This window comes from Melanerpes formicivorus, unplaced genomic scaffold (assembly GCF_026170545.1).
Source record: "Melanerpes formicivorus ecotype bairdi unplaced genomic scaffold, bMelFor1.0.p_v2 SCAF_36, whole genome shotgun sequence".
Lineage (NCBI taxonomy): Eukaryota > Metazoa > Chordata > Aves > Piciformes > Picidae > Melanerpes > Melanerpes formicivorus.
In genome coordinates, this window is record NW_027142388.1 from 3,172,856 (window position 1) to 3,197,377 (window position 24,522).

At 41.9% G+C, this 24,522-nt stretch overlaps 1 protein-coding gene across 3 annotated transcripts in view; it reads left to right on the plus strand.

Moving 5' to 3' along the window:
• Positions 1-24,522, plus strand: part of TANGO2 (transport and golgi organization 2 homolog) — a 38,024-nt gene that overhangs the window by 9,591 nt on the left and 3,911 nt on the right. For all 3 annotated transcript variants that reach the window (XM_068157322.1, XM_068157321.1, XM_068157323.1), the window contains exons 2-6: positions 1,707-1,828; positions 7,584-7,672; positions 11,417-11,536; positions 12,514-12,628; positions 22,188-22,258. In XM_068157322.1, the coding sequence (XP_068013423.1) occupies positions 1,773-1,828; positions 7,584-7,672; positions 11,417-11,536; positions 12,514-12,628; positions 22,188-22,258 (451 nt within the window). In that variant the 5' untranslated portion in view covers positions 1,707-1,772. The remainder of the gene's footprint in view (positions 1-1,706; positions 1,829-7,583; positions 7,673-11,416; positions 11,537-12,513; positions 12,629-22,187; positions 22,259-24,522) is intronic.

A 24,522-nucleotide genomic window follows, 5' to 3' on the forward strand; every position in this document is an offset into this window, starting at 1 on the left:
TGGAAAAAGCTCTCAGTAGCAGTAAAACTTGGTTATGTGTGGTTGGTTGATAGCATTCTGATAATGATTTTAGCAGCAACAAAAAGTAAGAATTGAGCTGCAGTTTTATTACCAGAAAACTTTTCATTGGGGCAGCACAAAAAATTTGAAAGCTGTTAATGGGGTTTTGAAATACAAAGCACATTTGTTATGCCATCTGAGCACAGACAGGATTTTAAACATACCACAAGTGCTGGAAACTAGTCATCAAAATGTACACTATGGTCTAGTACAGGTTTTTGTTGGTACCTGATATTTTTCCTGATGGTAAACAATAATACTTTACCCTTGACTTTAATAATAAGCATATTTTATTTAGTATCATAGTATCAGTCAGGGTTGGAAGGGACCACAAGGATCATTTAGTTCCAACCCCCCTGCCATGGGCAGGGACGGACACCTCACACCAGATCATGCTGGCCAGAGCCTCATCCAGCCTGCTCTTAAACACCTCCAGGGACGGGGCCTCAACCACCTCCCTGGACAACCCATTCCAGGGCTTCACCACTCTCATGGTGAAGAACCTCCTCCTCACATCCAGCCTGAATCTCCCCACCTCCAGCTTCATTCCATTCCCCCTAGTCCTATCACTACCTGAGATCCTGAGAAGTCCTTCCCCAGCCTTCCTGTAGGCCCCCTTCAGATACTGGAAGGCTACAATGAGGTGACCTCAGAGCCTTCTCTTCTCCAGACTGAACAGCCCCAACTCCTTCACTCTGTCCCCACAGGAGAGGTGCTCCAGCTCTCTGATCATCCTCCTGGCCCTTCTCTGGACACCTTCCAGCACCTCCACATCCCTCTTGTAATAGGGGCTCCAGAACTGGAGGCAGTACTCCAGGTGGGGTCTCAGCAGAGCTGAGTAGAGGGGGAGAATCACCTCCCTTGACCTGCTGGCCACACTTCTCTTGCTGCAGCCCAGGATCTGACTGGCTTTCTGGGCTGCAAGTGCACACTGAGAGCTCATGTTGAGCTCCTCCACCAATACCCCCAAGTCTCCCTCCTCAAGGCTGCTTTCCAGCCAGTCACTGCCCAGCCTGTATTTGTGCCTGGGATTGCCTCAACCCAGATGCAGGACCCTGCCCTTGGTCTTGTTGAACCTCATGAGGTTGGCTTGTGCCCACCTCTCCAGCCTGTCAAGGTCCATATGGATGGCCTCCCTTCCTTCCAGGGTGTCTGCTGCACCACACAGCTTGGTGTCATCAGCAAACTTGCTGAGGGTACACTCATTGCCACTGTCCATGTCATTTATAGGCTTGGGAGTGTCTTAGATCAGACTTTATTTTCTTCCACAACAGCTTGAGTCTTATTTTCTTCTTTATTCAAACAGAAGCATATTTCCTTACTTAAAAGGGGGGCAAATATTGATGATGAACAGAAAATTACATAATAGTCTTTCCTTCATGTATTGCTAGCACTTTGTCTGTATTTTCTTGATGCTTATTTCATTCCTAAAAAGCTGAATTAGCCAAGCTAATAAGAGCCATAAGAATTTTGTTAGTAAACCATCCATTGGGGGAAAAAAAGTATATTTTGCAAGTCCTGTTTTATTTGTTTGTTTTTAGTGTGAGCTGTTAGTGAGAATGTTTCAATCTTTAAGCAGCAGTTGAGAAGCAAGGTTTTCCTTTTATTATTTTCAGCATAACAGATAATCTTCATTTACTTTCTAGGCTAACCCAGAATGACCTTGCACTGAGTCCTTGTGGAAGAAGCAAGATTTAAGCATCAATTCTTCAATGTGCATCATTCTATTCAAATTTGACCCCCGGCCAGTTTCAAAAAATGCATACAGGTAAAGGTGGTTTGAATGGGAAAAACAAACAACAATAACAACAACAACAAACCCAAACAACAAAAAAACCCCACACATTTGTTTCATAGTATCATAGTATCAGTCAGGGTTGGAAGGGACCACAAGGGTCATCTAGTTCCAACCCCCCTGCCATGGGCAGGGACACCCCACACTAGATCAGGCTGGCCAGAGCCTCATCCAGCTTGGGCTTAAACACCTCCAGGGACGGGGCCTCAACCACCTCCCTGGACAACTCATTCCAGGGCTTCACCACTCTCATGGTGAAGAACTTCCTCCTCACATCCAGCCTGAATCTCCCCACCTCCAGCTTCATTCCATTCCCCCTAGTCCTATCACTCCCTGATATCCTGAGAAGTCCCTCCCCAGCCTTCCTGTAGGCCCCCTTCAGATACTGGAAGGCTACAATGAGGTCACCTCAGAGCCTTCTCTTCTCCAGACTGAACAGCCCCAACTCCTTCACTCTGTCCCCACAGGAGAGGTGCTCCAGCCCTCTGATCATCCTCATGGCCCTTCTCTGGACCTGTTCCAGCATGTCCATATCCCTCTTGTAATAGGGGCTCCAGAACTGGACACAGTACTCCAGGTGGGGTCTCAGCAGAGCTGAGTAGAGGGGGAGAATCACCTCCCTCGAGCTGCTGGCCACACTTCTCCTGATGCAGCCCAGGATTTCTTATTTATATATATGTACAAGTTCTTGTTGTATCCAATGTTTGAATTATAAACTCAAGTCTCTATTATGTGTTCCGTGATGGTTTTTGTAATGTTTAACTTCCTGACTTTCTCCACTGGAAGACTTCAACCTTTTGAGAACCCTTAGTTTTCAGACTATATCAGAGGACCTGGGCTTTGTAATTGTTGATCTTTTGCTGGTGGTCTGTCATGTGGTGTACAGCAAATCTTTTAAATACTGTAATCCAGAGTTTGAAAATCCTGCCTTCTACTTTATAATTTAAAACAAGAGGAATTATGTTTGTTGGAGCAGCTACAGCTGTACCCTTCTTTTAGTAGGGTAAATACATTAATGCAATACTCCAGATATAGTCTCATCAGAGCAGAGTGGCAGAATCATCTCTCTCAATCTGCTGGCCACACTGCTTTTGATGCAGCCCAGGATAATAATTTTCTCACTCATTACAGCCCTTAATTCTAAAAGTTCATATTGAACATCAGTATCTTTGAGTACCTTCAGTATGTAATAGAGAGATAGCACTTCAGGCCAGTGAGAAAGCTGTAGAATTCTATTGCCCACTGTATTTATACATACTGTATGGGTTCCATATTACTTTGTGGGGTACAGGTGTTTGTATTCATCCAGAAACAGCCAGGATGCTCAGTAAATCACCATGCCTTTCACTGTCTTGTTCCTCTGCCCTTTTGTATTGAGTAGCAAATGCCATTCTATAGCAAGAAAAGAAATGAGAACCAAAACTTAAATCGTCCATGGAGTGCATTCCCTTCTGCATCTGGAATTGGCCTTAAAGGAGGGTTTGTTTATGATGGGGCTGGTGATGAATTAATATATCCATTTATTTGGTCTGACTTTCTTTGTGTTACCTATGAGCAAAAGACAGGTTCATCAATTTGATGCCTCTTGGGAAAATCCTTTGGATGTAAACTGTACTTTCTTGGCAAGAGAACTTTCTGCCACAATCAATATTTGAAAGTACAGTCTACAGTAGCTCACTTGCTATAAAAACAATTGCATCAAGATTGAAATTATTGATTTACAGCAGAAAGCAGGTTGCTTTCAGTGTTAAAATAGGGAAGCATTGTTGAGACGGTTTGGCCCAAATTCAGGAATATTTAATTGTATTTAGCTTTCTCGGTACCTTTTGTTAAGTGCTTTTTTTTATGCCTCTGAGATAAATTGCTTTGAGCCGTCTGTTTCAGTGCTAAGTGCCAGGCCACAGTGTTCTTGGTGGCAGATTTTCATAGAATCATAGAATCGTGGAATGGTTTGGGTTGGCAGGGACCTCCATCACGTAGTCCAGCCCCGCAGCGGTGAGCAGCGACATCCCGCACTAGGTCAGGAGCACCAGGCTCTTCCCGCTTCGCCACGGCAAGTTTGCCCGCCCCGGTCCCGGCGCTCCCCGTCCCGGCGTTCCCGTGCGCGTTTCAATGGCCTGCGCTGGGTGAGAGCAGCTCCCCCTCGCTGCCGCCTCGGCTCTGCCGCGCTTTGCTGACAGGTCCTGCCCGGGGCTGCTCCTTGCCAGAAAAACCTCCTGAGTAGCTCGGTCTAGCTTTGATCTAGCACGTAGCCCTTAGCCATGCTGCATCCGAAAAGGGTGACATCAGATACATTACTTTAGTCTCCTTTTTTTTCCTTTAACACATAATAACTATATCCTTTTTCCCTCTCCTTTAAGGTTTTTTTTCACCTTTGCCTCAGCTTTCTGAAGGACGTATGTCTGAATATCAGTTGGGAATGGTACCAAGCCTTCCTAATTCTCTCAACAGTACTACAGCCATTAGACCAAGTTAAACCTCTCTGTGCTCATCTCTGTCTTGTAGCTAATAAACTGATGTTCTCCATAACACTTAGGAGAGTTTTCCATCCAGGTAGACTTTGGTTCCTAGAGCAGTATGTTGGCCAATGTTCCTGAGCACCTAATTAAGCAAAAAGCTTACAGTTCACCTTTGTGATACACTAATGAACCTACCTTCCTGTACCCTTGCAGCTTGCTGTTCTACCTTTTTTCCTCTGTGTTCTTTCTCCAGGCCCATTTGTAGTAAAGTTTAGTGTGGTGTAACAAACTAGTTTACTGTAGTCCATTATTACTGTCAAAGGTAACACAGTGCCTTTACATCTTTCTGAACTCTGCTGTGTGCATCTTACAAATAAATACATGTTTCGAGCTTCAGAGCTATAATCACACAATCTTTTTTTATGGAACTGAATTACATTGTAGGAAATTGCTTTAATGGAATGATTTCTCCTGTTTTCATCCCTCTGCCTCAACAGTAAAATAAATCTTAATATGTAGGTCCTAATACAGTTGAATTATTTCAGCTATAAAAATAGCTGAATAGGCTTTTTGCAGTTTATTAGAAGATGAGGGTCACTTAATGCTGCTCCTTTTCAGTATGGTTATGTTTCATATAAGACAAAATGAAGATGTTTTGATTACAGCAATCCTATATACTAGCTTTGTGCTAAATTTGAATGCTGTGTATTAAACTTGAGATGGGGAATATTTAATCACACCAGAAAGACTTTGCTTATTTTTAGTCTTGATATACTATAAAAAACCCATGGTTGCATGTCAAGAGTTATTGAAGGCAAAATATAATTGGGGCTTCAGGAAATGAGAAATGCACTTCTACCAAACTATTTTTTAACAGTAGAGATGTCTGTTTAAATAAAAATCTGTAGCAGGAGGATGCATGTGGTAAACACAGGATATTCAAGCAAGACGACAGAAATTGGGTAAACCAGCTGAAAGCCAGATCAAATACTAGAAAAGCAGAAATAATGCAAGTCTGAAAGGCACTGGAAAGATTAAAATGTACATATGCTGTGCTAATAGATGGTATCTCTGGGCAAAATTCTAAGCCACTTCCTTACAGAAAGGTTGCCATGAAGTGTTTGCCTTCTTTACTTTCTTTATAGCTGATTATAATGCCTTATCTGCAGTATTTCTAATGTGCACCTTCTGATCATGTTTAAAAACACTGTTCTTGAAGAGATGAATTTGCAGGCAGGTCCAGAAACCTGCAGAAAATGGTAGTACATTTGAATACTGAGTTAAGTAATGAGATTCTGTTGGAATTGATTCCTAAGTGCTGTGGCTTAAAAATGAGAATGAAAATTGTGTGGCCTGACTTCAGTTTACAGCAGCAAACTTGGCTTCTGCTGTGTAATTTTAATTTGCCTGCAGCTAATGAGAAGAACTGACAAGAAGGTACTGAGGTTATAGGAAACTAGTTAAGAAAATCTGCAGGTTTCTGAAAGATGGTATTTCATTAAAATTAACTGTGAGCTGGAGAGAATGGGGAATGCTCACAATCTTGCCATTGAAATAAAGGCAAGTCATTTTCTGGGTAATAATGAGCAGGACTTTGGAAGCTCTAGCTGCTGGATCATGGTGTGGTGTGGTGGAGTGCACAAGTGTGTCTGCAGTCACCCGTTTCCTTGAGACTCCAGCATATGCCTAGGGTTTCAGTGGTCTTTTGTCCTTTACTTGGATCAGCCAAATCCATTATCTGCTCTTCAGGAGAGGATGTGCTACTGATGAAAAACACTTGAAAAAATAAGTTCCAAAATAACAGGTTTAAAAATGGAGTGTCTGAATGCTGATTCTCAGCATACAAATCCACTAAAGTTATTTATTTATACACTGTGTATTTATTTGATGCTGCAGTGAGCCATTACATTTAGTTTCTGATACTGTCTTCCACTGCTTCTGAAGAGCAGAAAATGTTGATGTTCTCACTTGAAAAGATGGAAGATCTGCACAGTCAGAGTAGCCTGGACTTAAGTGTTGGAGCACTAACTGCTACTGCAATGACTAACATCCATGCAGTTGAGGCATTTGTATGATCTCCAGAGTACACCAAACAAATTACTTTGTCTGAATAACTTCTGCTGGATGAAATGGACAGATAAATACTTCTTGATTTTCAAAGGCCAGGAGCTAATACTCTTGTATATGGTTTTTTTTCAAGTCTGCAGATGCCATTTATGATCATAACTAATATACAGAGATAATTATTGAAGTACAAGTTTTCTAAACTTATCAAAATTCGCATGGCTTTTGAAGAGTTACAGCATGCTTTTTATCAGGACAGCACTTGGTCTGGGAGAGTGATGTGTTTATTTCTAAATATAAATAATGGATTTCATCCAGCATCATTTTTCAATTACATATTATTTTTCATAACTTCTCCCTGCCTCCTGAATGTGTAGCCTCCAGGGCTGCTTACAGTTTCTCTGCTGCAAGGGCTGACTCTCATTAACAATTCAACTACTTCTTCTTACTGTTCTGGTAGGACTCAGATTATGCAGGCAACTACATGTGCAAAGAAAACAGCCCTAAATCACCACCACCACCAAAAGAAAACTAGAGAGCAAAAGCCCCAGTTAAATACCTCTTCACTGTTACAGAAACCCATACATTTCCCCTTCACTTCTCTGCCTCCCTGAGCATGCTGTGGTTTCTTCAAATGAATTTCAGTGGGGCTGGACTTTTGAGACTAGCACAAATCTGCCCCGTTCTGAGTACTTACAGACAAAAGCATCTGTCTTCTATCTTTGAACCACATAAACAGAGCTTTAGGTGTCAAAATTAGGTTAAAAAATACAGTGAGTACATGATCCTAAGTAATGATCCAGTAAAAACCTACCCTCATGCTGCTGCTTTTTTTTGTTGTTGTTGTTGATGTTACCTGTAAATGTGTGGGTTAGCTTTAAATTTTCTTTATGCTTTAACTTCACATGAGGAGGAATCCTAAGACTGCTTAGTTCAGTCTTTTGTGTTGTAAGTATTGTTCTTTAAAAAATAATAGCTGCCCCATTGCCCCAAGATAGACTTGCTGATGTCTCAAGATGGCGAGAGAGCAGCCTGCTGTCAGATGTCATTTGAACTTTGCGTGATAAAGGTGAGATGGGAGGATAAAGGATGGTTTCATACTTAAAATGAGCTAATGCTGCAGCAAGAATTGGATTCTGTTCCTGCCTGTACTGTGAAGTTCCAGCTTGTGAGTAATGGTATCTTTTTCCTCTTCTGTCCTCCAGGCTTATTCTAGCAGCTAATAGAGATGAATTTTACCACAGACCATCCAAATCAGCCGATTTTTGGGACAGCAGCAATGAGATCCTTAGTGGTATGTATGTATGTCTTGCTCTTTCCAGTGGGTTTCTTACAATTTATAAGGAAATTATGGCCTGGAGTGTTTGTTATTATGGTGGTGGTGTTGCATTTCTGCTAGGAAATACGCTTCTTCCCTATAGAATAGAATAGAAATAGAATAGAATAAACCAGGTTGGAAGAGACCTTCAAGATCATCGTGTCCAACCTATCATCCAACACCACCCAACCAACTAACCCACGCAACCAAGCACCCTGTCAAGTCTCCTCCTGAACACCTCCAGTGATGGTGATTCCACAACCTCCCCGGGCAGCCCATTCCAATGGGCAATCACTCTCTCTGTGTAGAACTTCCTCCTGACCTCCAGCCTGAACCTCCCCTGGCTCAGCCTGAGACTGTGTCCTCTTGTTCTGGTGCTGGCTGCCTGGGAGAAGAGACCGAGCTCTGCCTGTCTACAACCCCCTTCAGGTAGTTGTAGAGAGCAATAAGGTCACCCCTGAGTCTCCTCTTCTCCAGGCTAAGCAGCCCCAGCTCCCTCAGCCTCTCCTCATAGGGCTTGTGTTCCAAGCCCCTCACCAACTTTGTTGCCCTTCTCTGGACATGCTCCAGCAAGTCAGCATCCTTCCTAAACTGAGGGGTCCAGAACTGGACACAGTACTTGAGGTGTGGCCTAACCAGTGCAGTGTACAGGGGCAGAATGACCTCCCTGCTCCTGCGGGCCACACTGTTCCTGATGCAGGCCAGGATGCCATTGGCCCACCTGCCTGCCTGGGCACACTGCAGGCTCATGTTCAGCCTACCATCAACCAGCACCCCTAGGTCCCTCTCTGCCTGGACGTTCTCCAGCCACTCTGACCCCAGCCTGTAGCACTGCATGGGGTTGCTGTGGCCAATGTGCAGAACCCGGCACTTGGATGTGTTCAATCTCATGCCCTTGGACTCTGCCCATCTGTCCAGCCTGTCGAGGTCCCTCTGCAGAGCCTCTCTACCCTCCAGCAGATCAACTCCTGCCCACAGCTTGGTGTCGTCAGCAAATTTACTTTGGAAAACATGTCAGCAGTTTGAAAGATGAGTTGTGCTATTACTATCTTATTTGTGTTTAAATGCCTTGTGGAGTTTTTGAGTGTAATGTTCTTTAACTGATTTCAGTCTGAGCAGCGCAGTGGAAAGAGATCAGATTAATTTGTCCATCAGTAACGATTACTTTAGCATTGTCAGATACACTGAAATACCTCTTAAAATGGGTGGAATTATTCCACAGGCTCATTGTCTGTAATAGTGATTTGAAACCATTAAACCAAGCCTCAAGAAAGGAAAAAAAACATAATTTGTTATTGGTTAATAATTTATAGGCTGCAGAATAATTCAAGGTAGTGATCCATCAGTTTATTAGTTTTTGTGTCTACATTTTGCTAAACTGATGGTACGGTCACCCAGCTGTCTGCTGCTGCTTCGAAGGGAATTCAGCTGTAGTCATTTTTAAGCATAATCAATACTTCTGCCTTTTCTCAGAAGCAGAAATGATGCTCTGGAAGACAAGCCATTGTTTACATGCAAGGTTTTGACTTTGCAAATACTCTTTGTTGATGCGATGTGTTATTGTCATTGGCAAGGAGGCCTGTGAGGATAAATGACTCCTGCTGCACTAGAGCTCCATTGCTTCTGAAGTTCTGGCTGACATTTCTGTCATGTGCCAGACATTCTGGATGCTGCTTCCCCAGCTATGTGGCAGCAAGCAAACAAAGAGCTATCCTGAGAACTGAAGGGCCCTGAATCTTTGTCTTTTATACCCTCATCAGCTCGGTCCGTATTTGGCATAAGAAAGTGGTTTGTTCTCCATCTGGCTGCTGTATTTGTGGAGACCCCATGTATATATGCCTCCAAGTTAATAATGCAATTTCAAACAAAAGCAACAAGTGGAACCAAAATAAACCAACTTTATTCTTTGTATGACTTAAAAATGACAAAATAGTTTGCATTTATAGCAGTTTTGGAGAACAGGAATTGCTGTGTGGTAATCACTGGGCATTGTTCAGCAAAGCTGTGTTTTTCTTTTGTGTGCCTTCCAGTTAAGGAAGAGCAGCAAAAGTATTGTCAAGATATGGTGTGGCTAAACTTGAGACTGAAGTTTTGGGTACTGAAGAGAGAAAGGGGTTTCTGAATAAGGATCCAAAACCTGTTATTTTGACCTTCTAATGGGAGTTATCTTGTGACCTGATGATCCAGAATGCAAAGGTTTCTAACAGTATGCACGGTGCATTGAACTGGTTCTTGCTTTTCCATTAAATGCTTGTTGGTTAACATGAGCTCATTAGAAAGAGGCAGTCATTTGGGTGATTTTTTTTTCTTTTTTTTCCACTTGTACTACCTTTGAAAAGATTTTGATGGGGGCTTCACTTTTGTTAGTCTCCCTCCTCAATGTAAATTACCATTTTAAGATGTTGGGTAGCAATAGGACTAGGGGGTAGATTCAGACTGGATGTTAGGAAAAATTTCTTCACTATGAGGGTAGTGAGATACTGGAACAGGTTGTCCAGGGAGGTGGTGGAAAGCCCCATCCCTGGAAGTTTTTAAGGCCAGGCTGGATGGGGCTCTGAGCAGCCTGGTCTAGCATGAGGTGTTCACGCTCATGGCAGGGGGGTTGGTGGCCCCTTTGAGGTCCCTTCCAACCCTGACAATTCTATGATTCTGTGTAATACCAGGGTCTAATGTTTTTATCACTTACCTATCTTAGTCTAAATTTTCTTAGTTACTGATTATATTTAAACTTGAAAATAACAATCTTCTGAGATTTGCTTTTAAACATTCTGAGCCTGCTGGAGTTTTGTATGTATTTTAGCATATACACAAAGCTTATCATTTTACTTTTACTTCCCCCCCTCCACCCCTCCTCTCTCATCTGTTATTGCAGTAGCCTGGAAAATATTTGATAGTGCAGGATTGGAGGGCAGGTAATTTTAGCTGTCTGAACATGAGCCAGCAGCGTGCCCAGGCGGCTAAGAAGGCAAAGGGCATCCTGGCCTGCATCAGAAATAGTGTGGCCAGCAAGAGCAGGGAAGTTGTTCTGCCCACATACTCAGCAATGGTTAGGCCACACCTTGAGTACTGTGTCCAGTTCTGGGTCCTCAGTTTAAGAAGGACATTGAGATACTTGAACGTGTCCAGAGAAGGGCAATGAGGCTGGGGAGAGGTCTCAAGCACAAACCCCTACAAGGAGAGGATGAGGGAGCTGGGGTTTTTTAGCCTGGAGAAGAGGGGATACCTTTTTGCTCTCTACAACTAGCTGAAAGGAGGTTGTAGACAGGTGGGGATTAGGCTCTTCTCCCAGGCAACTAGCAAAAGAATGAGAGGACACAGTCTCAAGCTGTGCCAGGGGAAGTTTAGGCTCAAGGTGAGGAGAAAGTTCTTCACAGAAAGAGTAATTGGTCATTGGAATGTGCTGCCCAGGGAGGTGGTGGAGTCACTGTCCCTGGAGGTGTTCAAAAAAGGAGTGAATGAGGCACTTGAAGCCATGGTTTAGTTAGTCATGAGGTGTTAGGTTGGACTTAATGATCTCTGAGGTCTTTTCCAACCTGGTTGATTCTGATTCTATGATTTACCTCACTTATCCAGAAAGGCAGTCTTGTACCTACCTACCTACCTTGGTATTTTATGCCACCTGATCCTGACTCAGGATTTACATTAAGAAATCCTGATTTGAACTTGAGATATTTTTTTAAGTGAATGTAATAGTCTAACTCTTACTTACTTGTCCATTAGGTCTGGATATGGAAGAAGGAAAAGAAGGTGGAACGTGGCTGGGAATCAGTAAGAAAGGCAAGATGGCAGCACTGACAAACTATATGCAGCCAAAGACTGATAAAAATGCAAAAGGAAGAGGTATGAGGGAGTAGAAATAAAGAAGAAAGGGACAAACAAGCTCTGTTGTCCCAGTACAATAGTGATGATTACAGTATTGATATTTTTAACACCATGAAATGGTTATGTGCTGTAAGTGCAATTTGTGGCCTGCTGAGTTTGAGTACCTGTGCCTGGAGCCTGAAGTTACATTCAGACAGGACATGCAGTACTGTGTTCTCTTGAAAGTGGTTCACAGAATCATAGTACATTAGGGGTTGGAAGGGACCTCCAGAGATTGAGCCCAACCCCCCTGTCAAAGCAGGATTACCCAGGGCAGGCCACACAGGAGCACAACCAAGTGGGTTTTGAAAGTCTCTGGAGAAGGAGGCTCCACAACCTCTCTGGGCAGCCTGTTGCAGGGCTCTGTCATCCTCACCATAAAGAAGTGTGTCTTCATGTTCAGGTTGAACCTCCCGTGTTTCAGATCGTACCCATTGCTCCTTGTCCTGTCACTGGGTACCACCAAATAGAGACTGGCACCTTCATCTCAGATACTAGTAGATCTTGATAAGATCCACTCATAGCCTTCTCCTTTTGAACAGGTTGCCCAGGGAAGTGGTGGAAGCCACATCCCTGGAGGTTTTTAAGGCCAGGCTGGATGGGGCCCTGAGCAACCAGATCTTGTATGAAGTGTCCCTGCCCATGGCAGGGGGGTTGGAACTGAATGATCCTTCAGGTCCCTTACAGCCCTAACAATTCTATGATTCTATTAATTCTGTAGAAAATCTGAGCAAGAGCTTTTGACGGAGTTCTTCAGAGAAGTCAAGTTCTTAGTGTGAATGGGATACAGTACAGTAGGGCTTCTAAAGTCTGGCTGGATGGTCGGTTTTGTGGTTGAGTTTTTCACTGCAATATGCTGTAGGTGACAGGAATCTTGTATCTTAATTTGTTGTTTGGGACCTGTCAGAACAGTGAGTTCACACACACAAGTTGCTCTGTGTACTTCTCTTTTGTAGGTGCTCTTGTAACAAACTTCTTGACTGCAGATCTGGACAGCTACTCTTACTTGAAGAAAGTTTCAGCAGAAGGACATCTTTACAATGGATTTAATTTATTAGCCGCTGACTTGAAGTAAGTCTACCAAACATCACAGTTCAAATGTCAAAGGGAGAAAACTAATAGCAGTGACATAGGTTTAGTTATCACAGAAGTGTGACAATACAGGAGGCTCTCAGAAACCAAAGCTTTTGCTAATTGGCAGGCAAGATCCTAGTGTTTCTCTAGCCATCTTTTCCATTGTTATTTTGTCATCTTTCAAACACTGGAGGGCTGTCTTGTATTCTGTTCATTGCATCCCACTAAACTTCTGTGACTTTTTCCCTGAAAGGCCATAGTCAGTTTTGGTTGGTTGGTTTTTTGGTCCTGAGAGGTGATGTGCTGTGGTAGGATTATAACAGCTGAAAGCTTTCAAGCTCTTGTTCTTGTCAGAGTGGCTGTATCACTGACCTGCTGAAATGTGAAAAAAGAATTGGTACATAATAAATACATTAACTTCTTCAAGTTTCTGTAGCTGAAGAAACAACCTTAGGTACCAGATTATAGTACACGTGGTTGGCAAGGTTCCTTCCACTGCACGTGCATGTGTCTGTCCACAGGTATATATGATGAGTTTCATTTGCATTATGCCTGATTCAGAAGGATAGAAATCCAGGGGTAAGTCATCTCCAGGTTGTGTGTTCTCAGGTGCATACTTCCTGACCATAAGGAGGTATAAAATGCCAGGAGCACACTGCTGCTTTGGCACACTTTCTGCAGAAGCATTAATCTTACTAGACAGATGGATGGTGCAGGGCCTTCTCCCACTCAGCTTTTCAGCGTGCTTCTGAGGAGCCACATACACCTAAAGCAGGAGGTCATAGCATTTGCTGTTTTCAGTGAAAATAAAATCCAGCACCCTACAGTAGCTGGCCTTGTGTTTACATTACTCACTTTCTGTATTAGACCACATTCAGCTGGTGGTTCAGGCTTATCAGTCATTTCTTGCCTACGCTGCTCTCCCACTTCCCTGCAAGTGTTTTATGAGGTGTGGGGGTTTTGTTTGTTTGTTTGGATTTTTTTGTGGTTTCAGGTTTTTGTTAAGAAAGACCTTTGTTTGCTATTGTGCCAGGTTATTAGTTTTCATTTTTTTAACTTGCTATGATATGATGGGAAGCTGGCATGAAACTCAAATAGATGATTGAAGTCTAAAAGGGTGACTACAGGAAGGCAGACATGCAGCACCTGTGAAGATACCAGGACTTTATTTCTGCTTTGTGTGCCTGCTTAGAAGCATTTACATTATGTTTCCAGAAGTTTAATCCAAAAGCAGGTGAGGAGATTACAGGCTTTGCTGCTTTTCTGTTACTTTTCATCTTTACTTTACAAAGTTCATTATCCTACCAGACACTTCCTATTTTTTTTTCTGTTGCTTACATCAATTTTCACCAGGGTCAGAGGATTTGACTTTTTGTCCTCCCTTCTTGCATGTTGCTGCCTGGCTGGCTTTCATAATTTGGAAGGCTCTCAGTAACTGAAAAGATAATAGAAGGAATAGTAGTTCCAAGCAAACATGATATTCAGGGTATGACCTAGCAAGCAGAGAGTTTGTTCTAATTTAGTTAAGTTGAATAGTCATTGTGGCTGCTAGTATAACAATATTGAAGTAGATGTATTTGTAAAGGCAGTCTTTCATATGTCAGTTTTGTTTGTTTATTCCTCCATGCTAAGCTGACAGGGAATTGTATGCTCAACTCAACAGTCTTGCTGTGGTGATGCAGTCATAATTCTTTCTTGATTATCACTCTAAAAGCTGTATGTGTTGATTAACTTCTCCATTTTGATATGTCCTTAGCCTTGGATACTCTCTTGAAATTAAATTCTTGGCAAGCTAATGATGCAGAGCAATTTCTGTTAAGATATGTAAACTTGTCATTTTAGGAAATGAGAAGTACTCCAGAGAGAAATGTAGTGTACAAATGGAAACTGGTTTTCTCTGTAAATAGAAAATATTATTGTAGTTAATGCTGTTTTGTTGGTCCATGCTACTGTTCAGACTGAAGACTGTACTTAGGATGTTCTTCTGCTGTGTCACAAACCCCTGTTTGCTACAGGGGCTCTGTTGTAGTTAATGCTGTTTTGTTGGTCCATATTACTGTTCAGATTGAAGACTGTACTTAGCATGTTCTGTTGTGTCACAAACCCCTGTTTGCTACAGGGGCTCTGTTGTAGTTAATGCTGTTTTGTTGGTCCATATTACTGTTCAGATTGAAGACTGTACTTAGCATGTTCTGTTGTGTCACAAACCCCTGTTTGCTACAGGGGCTCTATTGTAGTTAATGCTGTTTTGTTGTTTCATATTACTCTTCAGATTGAAGACTGTACTTAGCATGTTCTGTTGTGTCACAAACCCGTTTGCTACAGGGGCTCTGTTGGCTCTGTTAGAGTGGTGTGAAATGGAGAGGAACCTCAAACTGAAAGTGTAAATGAAGCACTGTTGAGAGGGGTATAACTGAGCATGTGGTGCAGCTCAGTTTAAAGAGAGATTTACAGTGTTTGAGGTTTCAGGTATGCATTTCAGGAAAAGACATTTTTATCTCCTCTATTATAATGCTGGCAAGATGCTAGATGATACAGGTGCAGTGGTGTGAGGAAGGGAGAGCTGGAAACAACTACAGGGGTTGTAAAATGTGCTTGTTTATTTCCCCAGCTTTGTGTGACTCTGGAAACAGGGATAGGGTTTGATGCTTTAAGTGTAATCTGTTTGCTCTGTGGCATCTCATGATGTCATTTTAAATTCTATTAATTTCTCTTATTAAAAAGAATAATGCATTGGAAAAAATACTTAGTGCTTTCAGTTTTCTAATCTCTTCAGTTTATCATCTTGCTGTGGCTGCTGAGCAGGAGAGTCATGAATACCTATTACAGGCTAAATGTACTTTAATGTTTAATGTTGAATGTATGGCATATGGCAAACAGTGTTTGGAGTCTTGGGTATCTGCAAAGTTAGCTTCTAAGAAAGCAGTGTTGCTATTCCTCCAATTTTAACTATCAGTTGGTCTGATTAGAGAGGAGCAAGGTGGGACTAAGAAAATGTTTGCTTAAGATGCAGAGCAGTTTCTGTTCTGTCTCCCTTTGTCATGTGTGAAGTAATAGTGAGCTGCTTTTATTGATGATGGAGATAGCATTTCTGTCTTGGGGAAACCTGTGTTTGCCCAACAAATCTAGCTGCAACAGTTGCTCAGACTTTCCTGGGTATCTCAAATTTATGTTAGGGCTGTTGTGGCAGCATCTTACTTGTGTTCCATGCTGACAAGCGTGTAATACAGGCTGCCCTGAAGGACAACCTGAAGTGGCAGCTTTTTGTCAGTCATCCAGCAAGTATAGAATCTCTGACAGGTTCTCAGTTAGAGTCCACATTGTTTATGTGCAATAAGATCCCTGTGTGGTAGGAATGAATCACTTTCTCCCTAAGGAATAGATGAATTGTCCCATACAAAACAAGCTGGAGGATGCTGCAGGAAAAGGCCTTTCATATAAGCTTTTCTGCTTTCCCTCATGACAGGCAGTTTTCAGGGGAAATGTAGTGATTTGTGCCATCACTTCTGTTGACTAATTTGGTAACACATTGGAAATAGACATTGTGTACTAGAATTCTTCATGTTCTGATCTGGAGTGTGAAAGCCTTGATGTGATGATGGATAGGTCTGAGTTCCAGTTGAAACTGCAGACTCCCAGAACAATGGGATTGGAACGTGTGTGGGGAGAAGGGGAATGGATACATAAATATATAATAATAAAATATGTGTTTATATGAATTCTGTAGAAATACCAAGAGACTCTTTTTATTTTTTAATATAGAAATCTGCATCTGGTTAGTTTTGTAGTAACATGATTGATGAGGTAAAAAAAGCATACTGAAGAGAAAGTGTCTGGGAGAAGAGTTAACTGTTGATAGTGCAGTGCCTTATGAGATTAAAGCAGCTGAATGGTGTGACCAGGTTTTAGAGACATGGCCTGTCTTGTTCAGTATGGTTATCAAGACAAGGCAACATGGGAGCTCTCCAGAGATTACATTTAGGAGCCTTTCCAGGGAAAAGTGAGATAGGGTCAGACTTGGAGTGTGGAAAGAATGTAGATGGGCAAGTCATCATGATTACTCTGTAAGCTCACATTTCTTCTCATGCGTCGTCTGTCCTAATACCACCTTTTGCAGAGCACATTTGTCTTGCTCCTTGTAACTTCCTCATCAAAATGAGGTGTCCAGGTACTTCTCTAACATCTTCTGTACTACCACTTGAATGTGTCCAGAGAAGGGCAATGAGGCTGATGAGAGGCCTTGAGCACAAGGCCTAAGAGGAGAGGCTGAGGGAGCTGGGATTGTTTAGCCTGGAGAAGAGGAGGCTCAGGGGTGACCTCATTGCTCTCTACAACTACCTGAAGGGTGGTTGTAGACAGGCAGAGGTTGGTATCTTCTCCCAGGCAACCAGCACCAGAACAAGAGGACACAGTCTCAAGTTGCACCAGGGGAAGTTTAGGCTCGAGGTGAGGAGAAAGTTCTTCACTGAGAGAGTCATTTGCCATTGGAATGTGCTGCCCAGGGAGGTGGTGGAGTCACCGTCCCTGGATGTGTTCAAGAGGAGATTGGACGTGGCACTTGGTGCCATGGTCTAATCATGAGGTCTGTGGTGACAGGTTGGACTTGATGATCTTTGAGGTCTTCAACCTTGGTGATACTGTGATATTTCTGTGTAGATCTTCAGTCATTTGCAGGCCTCATGAGATGGATGGTCCAATGTCAAAAGAAGGAAAAAAGCTTGTAAAACATTTTTATTTTATTTCTTACCTGTGGTATCATTTTTTGCCTGGTTAAAAAAATGAGGACAATACCAAAGAAATGTTTAGGTATCCCCAACAAAGTCAGAGCAGTGCTTCAAAGCGGGCTCTGTGGGCTGCGATATCCAGCAGTATTCTTTCCACCATTTTATCTGATGGTAGGTTGTATAAGTACAAAAATGAGTGGGTGGTTTGGTGTTTGCTTGTTTGCTTTTAGCTTCAGAGCAAAAAGTTTTCTGATGAGCTCATGAACACTGAAGAAAAGAAAATTAATCTGTGAAACATACTACTCAGTCAAAACTGCTGCTCAGCATTTCAAGCTGTCAGTTTCATTTCTCCTTGCACAAAAAATACATGTGCACATTATACATAAAACAATCCCATGTCCTTGTTTGAAAAATATCCACCCTGTTAGAAGATTAGAGCTCAGTGCCCAGGGGAGTGATAGCTTGGTGATAACCACACCCTGTGGAGCTTTACTGCCTCATTACTTTTTTTCTTTCCCTGTCTGTCAGTGCTTTTGTTGAACATGACTTGGAGCCACCTTGAAATTGAAGCAGGTCAGGGTTGCAGAAGGACATTGCTTATTTCATCAGAACTAAGAAGTAATTGTGGCAAACTCTGCGTGGCTTTCAAGTTTCTGTGAAGCATCACAAAGATGATCCAAGGGCTGGAACGCCTCTGCTGTGGGAGTAGGCTGAGGGAGCTGGGGTTGTTCAGCCTAGACAAGAGTGAGCGGTAACCTTAGAGCTGCATTCCAATACTTGAAGGGATCCTACAGGAAAGCTGGAGAGGGACTTCTCATAAGGATGTCTTGCAATAGGACATGGGGGAATGGTTTGAAGCTGAGGGAGAATAGGGTTAGACTGGATCTTAGAAATAAGTTCTTCAGTATGAGGGTGGTGAGACTCTGGAATAGGTTGCCCAGGGAAGTTGTGGATACCAGGTTGGATGAGTCTAGTTGAAAGGCATTTCTGCCCACGGTAGGGAGGTTTGAATAGATAATCTCTAAGGTCCCTTTCAACCTAAGACATCCTGTGATCTATTACTGCTGAGATTTGTGCTGCCTAGAGTATTTCCTATAACACTTATTATTGCTTACAGGATTTTTGACAGGATGATGTATCTAAGACCATGAGTTTTTCATGTAGTTTTAGTTTCTTCTCTTTCTACTATCAGCTATGGCTGGGATTTGAAAAATAAATTAATCTATCTGCTGGGTCCTATTGTCATCACTTTAATTATGCCTTTATTACTTCTCCAGTGAAATTGGTATCTATACTTGTAAAGCTGGGAGGGAAGAGAATATAAGTCTGGGCCAAGATTTTGAGGCTATTGTTATGATCAAGCTTAGAGTGATTTCTATGGTTTTGTTTTTGGTAATTACTCTTTTTTTGTCTTGGCTTCTGCCTCAACATGCAGTACTGAGTGTCTGTAAACAGTAGGGAAAGTACAGCCAAATGATAAAAGAAAGAGTAGCTAATTGGCACAGTGATCTAAATTTTGAATGTATCCTTATCTCAGAAGTCTCTTGAAAGGCTTCAGTCTTCCTTTGACAGAAGACAGCAGCAGTGCTGCAGTGGAGGTAATAGAAAACACACACCTGGGGGAATGTGGAGTATAGAAACAATAAGATACAGATGTCCTGAATTAGTGATCCTGCAGTTTGTTCCTATTCCCCTTCTTTTTGTTAAACTCCAGGGGAACATGTTACTGAATTTGTTAGTCACAAGAATCTCAGAACAGATGCTAGATGATAATGTTCTTTCACATAAAAAGCCACTGCTAAAGGAAGTCAGTAGTGCCTACTTATTCAGCATGTGTTCTCATTTATGACAAGGCTTGTCTTACAGCTGTGTTCAAGGGCTTGCTCAGCCCATTTGTCTACCTTTCCATCCAAAATCTATCTTTTGAGACCTCAGGTGATAACAATTGCTCTGATCTGTTCATAGCCCTTCTACAGGAGATACAGGTTCAACAATTTGAAACGAGAACGTAAGGCAGCAGTAAACTAGTTTGTGTAGTTGGTGGTGCCCTAGCTAAAACCAAAAAACATGTCATGGCCTTACTGATTTTGCTTTATTTGCATAAATATATTATTAGCCCTCCTCTGGACTCACTCCAACAGTTTTAGGTCCCTTTTATGTCAGGAACACCAGAACTGAATGCAGTATTCAATGTAGGGGTCTCACAAGAGCAGAGTAAAGGGGAAGAATCACAACATAAATGGTTGGCTCCATGAAATGCACTGATTCAGCAACTTCAGATGACCTAAAATCCTTTCCTCACACATTGCTGCTTCTGTGCTCCTGTTCACGTGTGGTGTGCCAGTGTACCCTGAAGACTATGTAACTTGTATCCTAGTACATGGCTGGGACCAAATCAGACTGGTATGTTAATGACAGCTCAGGTCAATGCTCTCCTCTTCTGGTTGCTGGGGAATTCTTTCTAGTATTAGTAAATGTACCCATCACAACCAAGTTTGGAGGAAGATGTCTAAGCCCAGCTGGGATAGACATGCATCATACACCTTAATTTCCCTTTATGCTAGCCAGTAACTAGCCATGAAGATGATACAAAGAGTGCTGAGGAGGGGAAAGACCTGAAATTGCTAAAAGGGCCAGCTGGTCCTAACCAAACACTCAGAAACAAGACCTGGAGAAGATGAAGGAACATTCAGTTCTCAGCCTGGGTCTAGCCTTTGTTTATGTATAATGCTCTGCAAAGGCAGTAACACGCTTGAGCAAGGCATGCTTGAGCAACACTGACCTCTTTCCAGAGGTTTCAGTCTTTGAATAACTGAACTGATGCACCCAGATCTCCTCATACTTCTATTGTTGATCCTTTGAACTCCATTCAGTTTTACTCCCGCAAAGTCCCAGATCACAGATATGTAGCTTAGTATCTGCAGCCAAATACAATATGGCTCAACTGCTCTGATTATCTAAAGTTTTTCCTGCTTCCTTGAGGACCAGGCAGAATCCAGGGAAGAAAGTATGGGAGGCTGATACTTGAAATATTAGAAAATGTTTAATAGTGTCCATCTAGCCTAAAAGCAAAATGTCTTGGTCATTTAACCAAAGGAACTAATGAAAGAAAAAAGGCTCAAATACTTCTCATTGTATATGGTATGACTAGAAAGCTAGTTTCAGGAAAATAAATGTCTTTTAAGCCACTAGAAAGGAGTTCAGAAAATGGCACATTTCTGTAAATAGCAGATAAATTCTAAATTGAAGAACTGAGAGCTTCTTATGTGAGATTTAACAATAAAAGCAACAAGACACAAGTGTCACCTGCTGTAGCTACTGTCTTGAACTGTGCCAAAAAACTTGGACATCTTTCTGTAAAGCACCAGAAGGGTCCCATGGATTTGGGAGGAAGAGGAGAAGGAAAGGCAGTTTTATTTTTGCTTTGTGTGGTCAGGTTTTTTAATCATTTCTCTTGCCTTTTCTGACTTGGATAATTGGTAAGGTAATGTTTCCCTCTTCATTTGGCTGTCTTGCAGAGGATGCTGTAGAATGTCTTTCAGAATGCCTTTGCATGAATATAAGCAGCTAAATCGAGACTGTTTTGCTTGTTATTAAGGTTTGAGTAGCGGATGTTAGGCAGAGCAATTTAACTTCCAGTACATCATTAATAAGATTGAATTCTGTACAATCTTATTTGCATCAAGGCACAGCTATATCTTTTTACCTTAGGAAACAAAGGGGAGCTAGAAATTACTTTTCTACTGTATTATGTTTTATGCTACTCAGTCCAAATTCAATTTTAGCTGCGAGTTTTGTGTTTGTTTGTTGTTTTTTTTTTAATCCAAGAAGTTCATCTGCTGTCTAAGGAGCTAGAGCTTGAGGGACAAATTGAAAGCTGAACTGCAGTCAGAATGCATTTGTGGAACTGGAATAATACCCTTTTCCACAGTGAGCAAGCAAATCACTAGAGCGGAATACAGAATTATGTGTTCTCATGGCTGTGTCCTGACAAATTAAAAACAAAACAAACCCCTCCAACCAAACAATAAAAAATTCCTCCAGCAACCAGTAGCAAACTGGTAGGAATCACTTTCTCATGTCAGCTCACGGGTTTGAAGGATGTCGAGAGTGAGCCATCTAATGGCAGTCCAGTCAATTTCCCCACAAGGCTTATTGATGATTCAACTTTTCTCCCTCCCCCCCCCCCCACCTTCTTATCAGTTGATTTGGTATTTGTGTTGTCAATATCTGCACAACTACTTAAATTGCATTATTTGGATATGCCAGTGAGAGGTATTTGCAGCTGTCTGAACATGTGGGGTCCTCCCTGCTAAACTCTGCACAAGAGGGAGCAACTGCTGAAGCCATTAGAGAAAGGGGGGGGAAAGCTTACAAGCAGTAACTAGAATTACCTGAAATCAGCCTGAAAATGCCTGTCACTTAAAGGACCAAATATGCCCTGCAACATTGCCATAAGTGGGCCTTAAAATTTCCTTTGTTTTAATGTGCCCCCTTTCCCCAAGTAGCTAAATCTCCAGTTATTCAAAAACCACACAGAGATTTTTCTCGTTAAGCCTGGCTACTTTCTATGCAGCAGTTCTGGAGGTTTATTGAATTTTATTACCATGATGTTTATAAATTATAATGATACTATTTGACAGTGGTATAGCTAATAGGGTATCTTGACAGGAGATTAATGTAATTCATCAATTAATCTCTGGGCAGTGATATCATAGAAGTAGCAGTGGAAGAAACATCTTGCTGTGTTTGAAGACTGCATGAAATCAAAGCATAATCAAATATAGAAGCTGATGGTTTCTCAAGGAGAAATTCTTATTTATATTTTTCAGCACCACCAAAGGAGATGTAATTTGCTACTATGGAAACAAAGGAGAACCAGAACCTGTTTTCCTCAATCCTGGTAAGCTTTCATCAGTAAGGTCTGAATGTTACTTTTTGTTATTTTAGAGAATCCTAGAATCATGGAATGGGTTGGGTTGGAAAGGATCTCCAAAGGTCATCTAGTTCAACCCCCCCACAGTCAGCAGGGACATCCTTCACTAGGTCAGACTGCTCAGAGCCTGACCTTGAATATCTCCAGCCATGAGGCATCAACTACGCCCAGGGCAACCTGTTCCAGTGTTACACCACCCTCATGGTAAAGAATTTATTCCTAACATCCCATCTCAATCTGATTTTCTGTAATTTCAAACCATTGCCCCTTATCCCATCACTACAAGCCTTTGGAAACAGTCCCTCTGCAGCCTTCTTGTAGGATCTCTTTGTGTACTGGACAGAATGTAGCTTTATTGCTCTAGTCATTTAGCTATTTAAATATTGTCCTCATCTTTTTTCCTTTGCATTCTTTCAAAAAGGGGGGGGAAAGTGTTCTTATATTCCTTTAAATATTTACTAGTTTTGGTAAAGACTCAGTAGTGTAGTAAAAGCTTCTATCTATCTCAGTGTACCTACCTGCGCTGCCATTAGGGGGATATGGCAGAAGGGCAGAAGTTTATCTTCAGGAATGGAATTTTCAAAGGTTTTTAGACTTGACCCTAACTCTCCCTTTTATTTAGTCCATTTGGGAGCAGCACTTACAGAAATTAGTTGCTTACGTAAAGGCTGGAGAAAAAAACCTCAGCTTTACCCACAACAGGGGAAAGGAGAGGAAAAAGTTATTCTAGGTCTAAGATCAAGGCAGCTTTCTGGAAAGGAAAAAGTCTTTTTACAGGGGGAGCTGTCAGCTCATATTACTAAATTGCATCTTTTGATTATATGAGAAATAATACTGCTTTTATACAAAGCATAAATGATTAAAGACTTATTGCTCTCTACAACTACCTTAGGGGAGGTTGTAGATAGGCAGGGGTTGGTCTCTTCTACCAGGCAACCAGCACCAGAACAAGAGGACACAGTCTCAAGCTGCACCAGGGGAGGTTTAGGCTGGAGGTTAGGAAGAAGTTCTACACAGAGAGAGAGTGATTGCCCCTTGGAATGGGCTGCCTGGGGGAGTGGTAGAGTTGCCATCACTGGAGGTGTTCAGGAGGAGACTTGATAGGGTGCTTGGTTGCATGGGTTAGTTGATCAGGTGGTGTTGGATGATAGGTTGGATGCGATGATCTTGAAGGTCTCTTCCAGTCTGGTCTGGTCTGGTCTGGTCTGGTCTGGTCTGGTCTATTCTATTCTATTCTATTCTATTCTATTCTATTCTATTCTATTCTATTCTATTCTATTCTATTCTATTCTATTTACCCAGCAGTGTTAAGGGCTAAGTGTGACTGCGCTCCCCTAGGGACAGAATTTGCTATAAACGTACAACCAAACAAAATAATAAGAAAATCTGTCTTACCAGGTGAATTGTTTTAAAATATTCAAACTCAATAATAATTTGCTAGCCCCCAGAGCAATACTCCAGAATTCATCACCAAAAAGCCAATTTAAATGGACACGTAGAAGGCTCTGAGCAGTGCAGTTGGTTGATAGCAGTTAATGGCAGTGGCTTATTTTGCCTGTTTAGACTAATAGGCAAAATGTTTCTGCCAATAGGCAAATAGTTACTGTAGCAATTACAGCATCAATTCTTGGAAACAACTGTTAGATTTAGCACAGCTACAAGCCAAAAGCCAGGTTTTAATACAAATATTAAAAAAATAAATAAATTAACAATCTTGCAGCTTGCTGTAATGACAAACTGAATCATAAATTTCAGTTATCTGCATACTGTAGCAAAGGTAGCTCTTGTCTCCTTGCTTCAGAAACAAATGACTTTTCTGTGTAGGTGGCTGCCTCTAAGGAGAGATGAGGTTTGTTAATCTTGGTGTTTGTTTGGAATGTGGTGACAAATGCAAGGTAACTTTTAAAATCTCCTTGTCATCAAATGTTGCTTTTCACTGTTTTCCAAGAATGAAAACAGAATCCCTTCTGAATGATAGTTAGGGGTCCACATGGAAGTGGTCTCTAAACAGTTGATTGTTGATAGAATTCCAGGTTGGAGGGAGCTCAAGGATCATCTAGTCCAACCTTTCTTGGCAAAAGCCCAGTCTAGACAAGATGGCCCAGAATGAATCCTAGGTGTCCAATGTCAGGGACTCCACCACTTCTCTGAGGAGATTACTCCAATAGCTGCTAGTTCTCATTTTTCTTCCTTAGTACAAATTTCATGACATGTAAAGCTTGAAAGGTAAA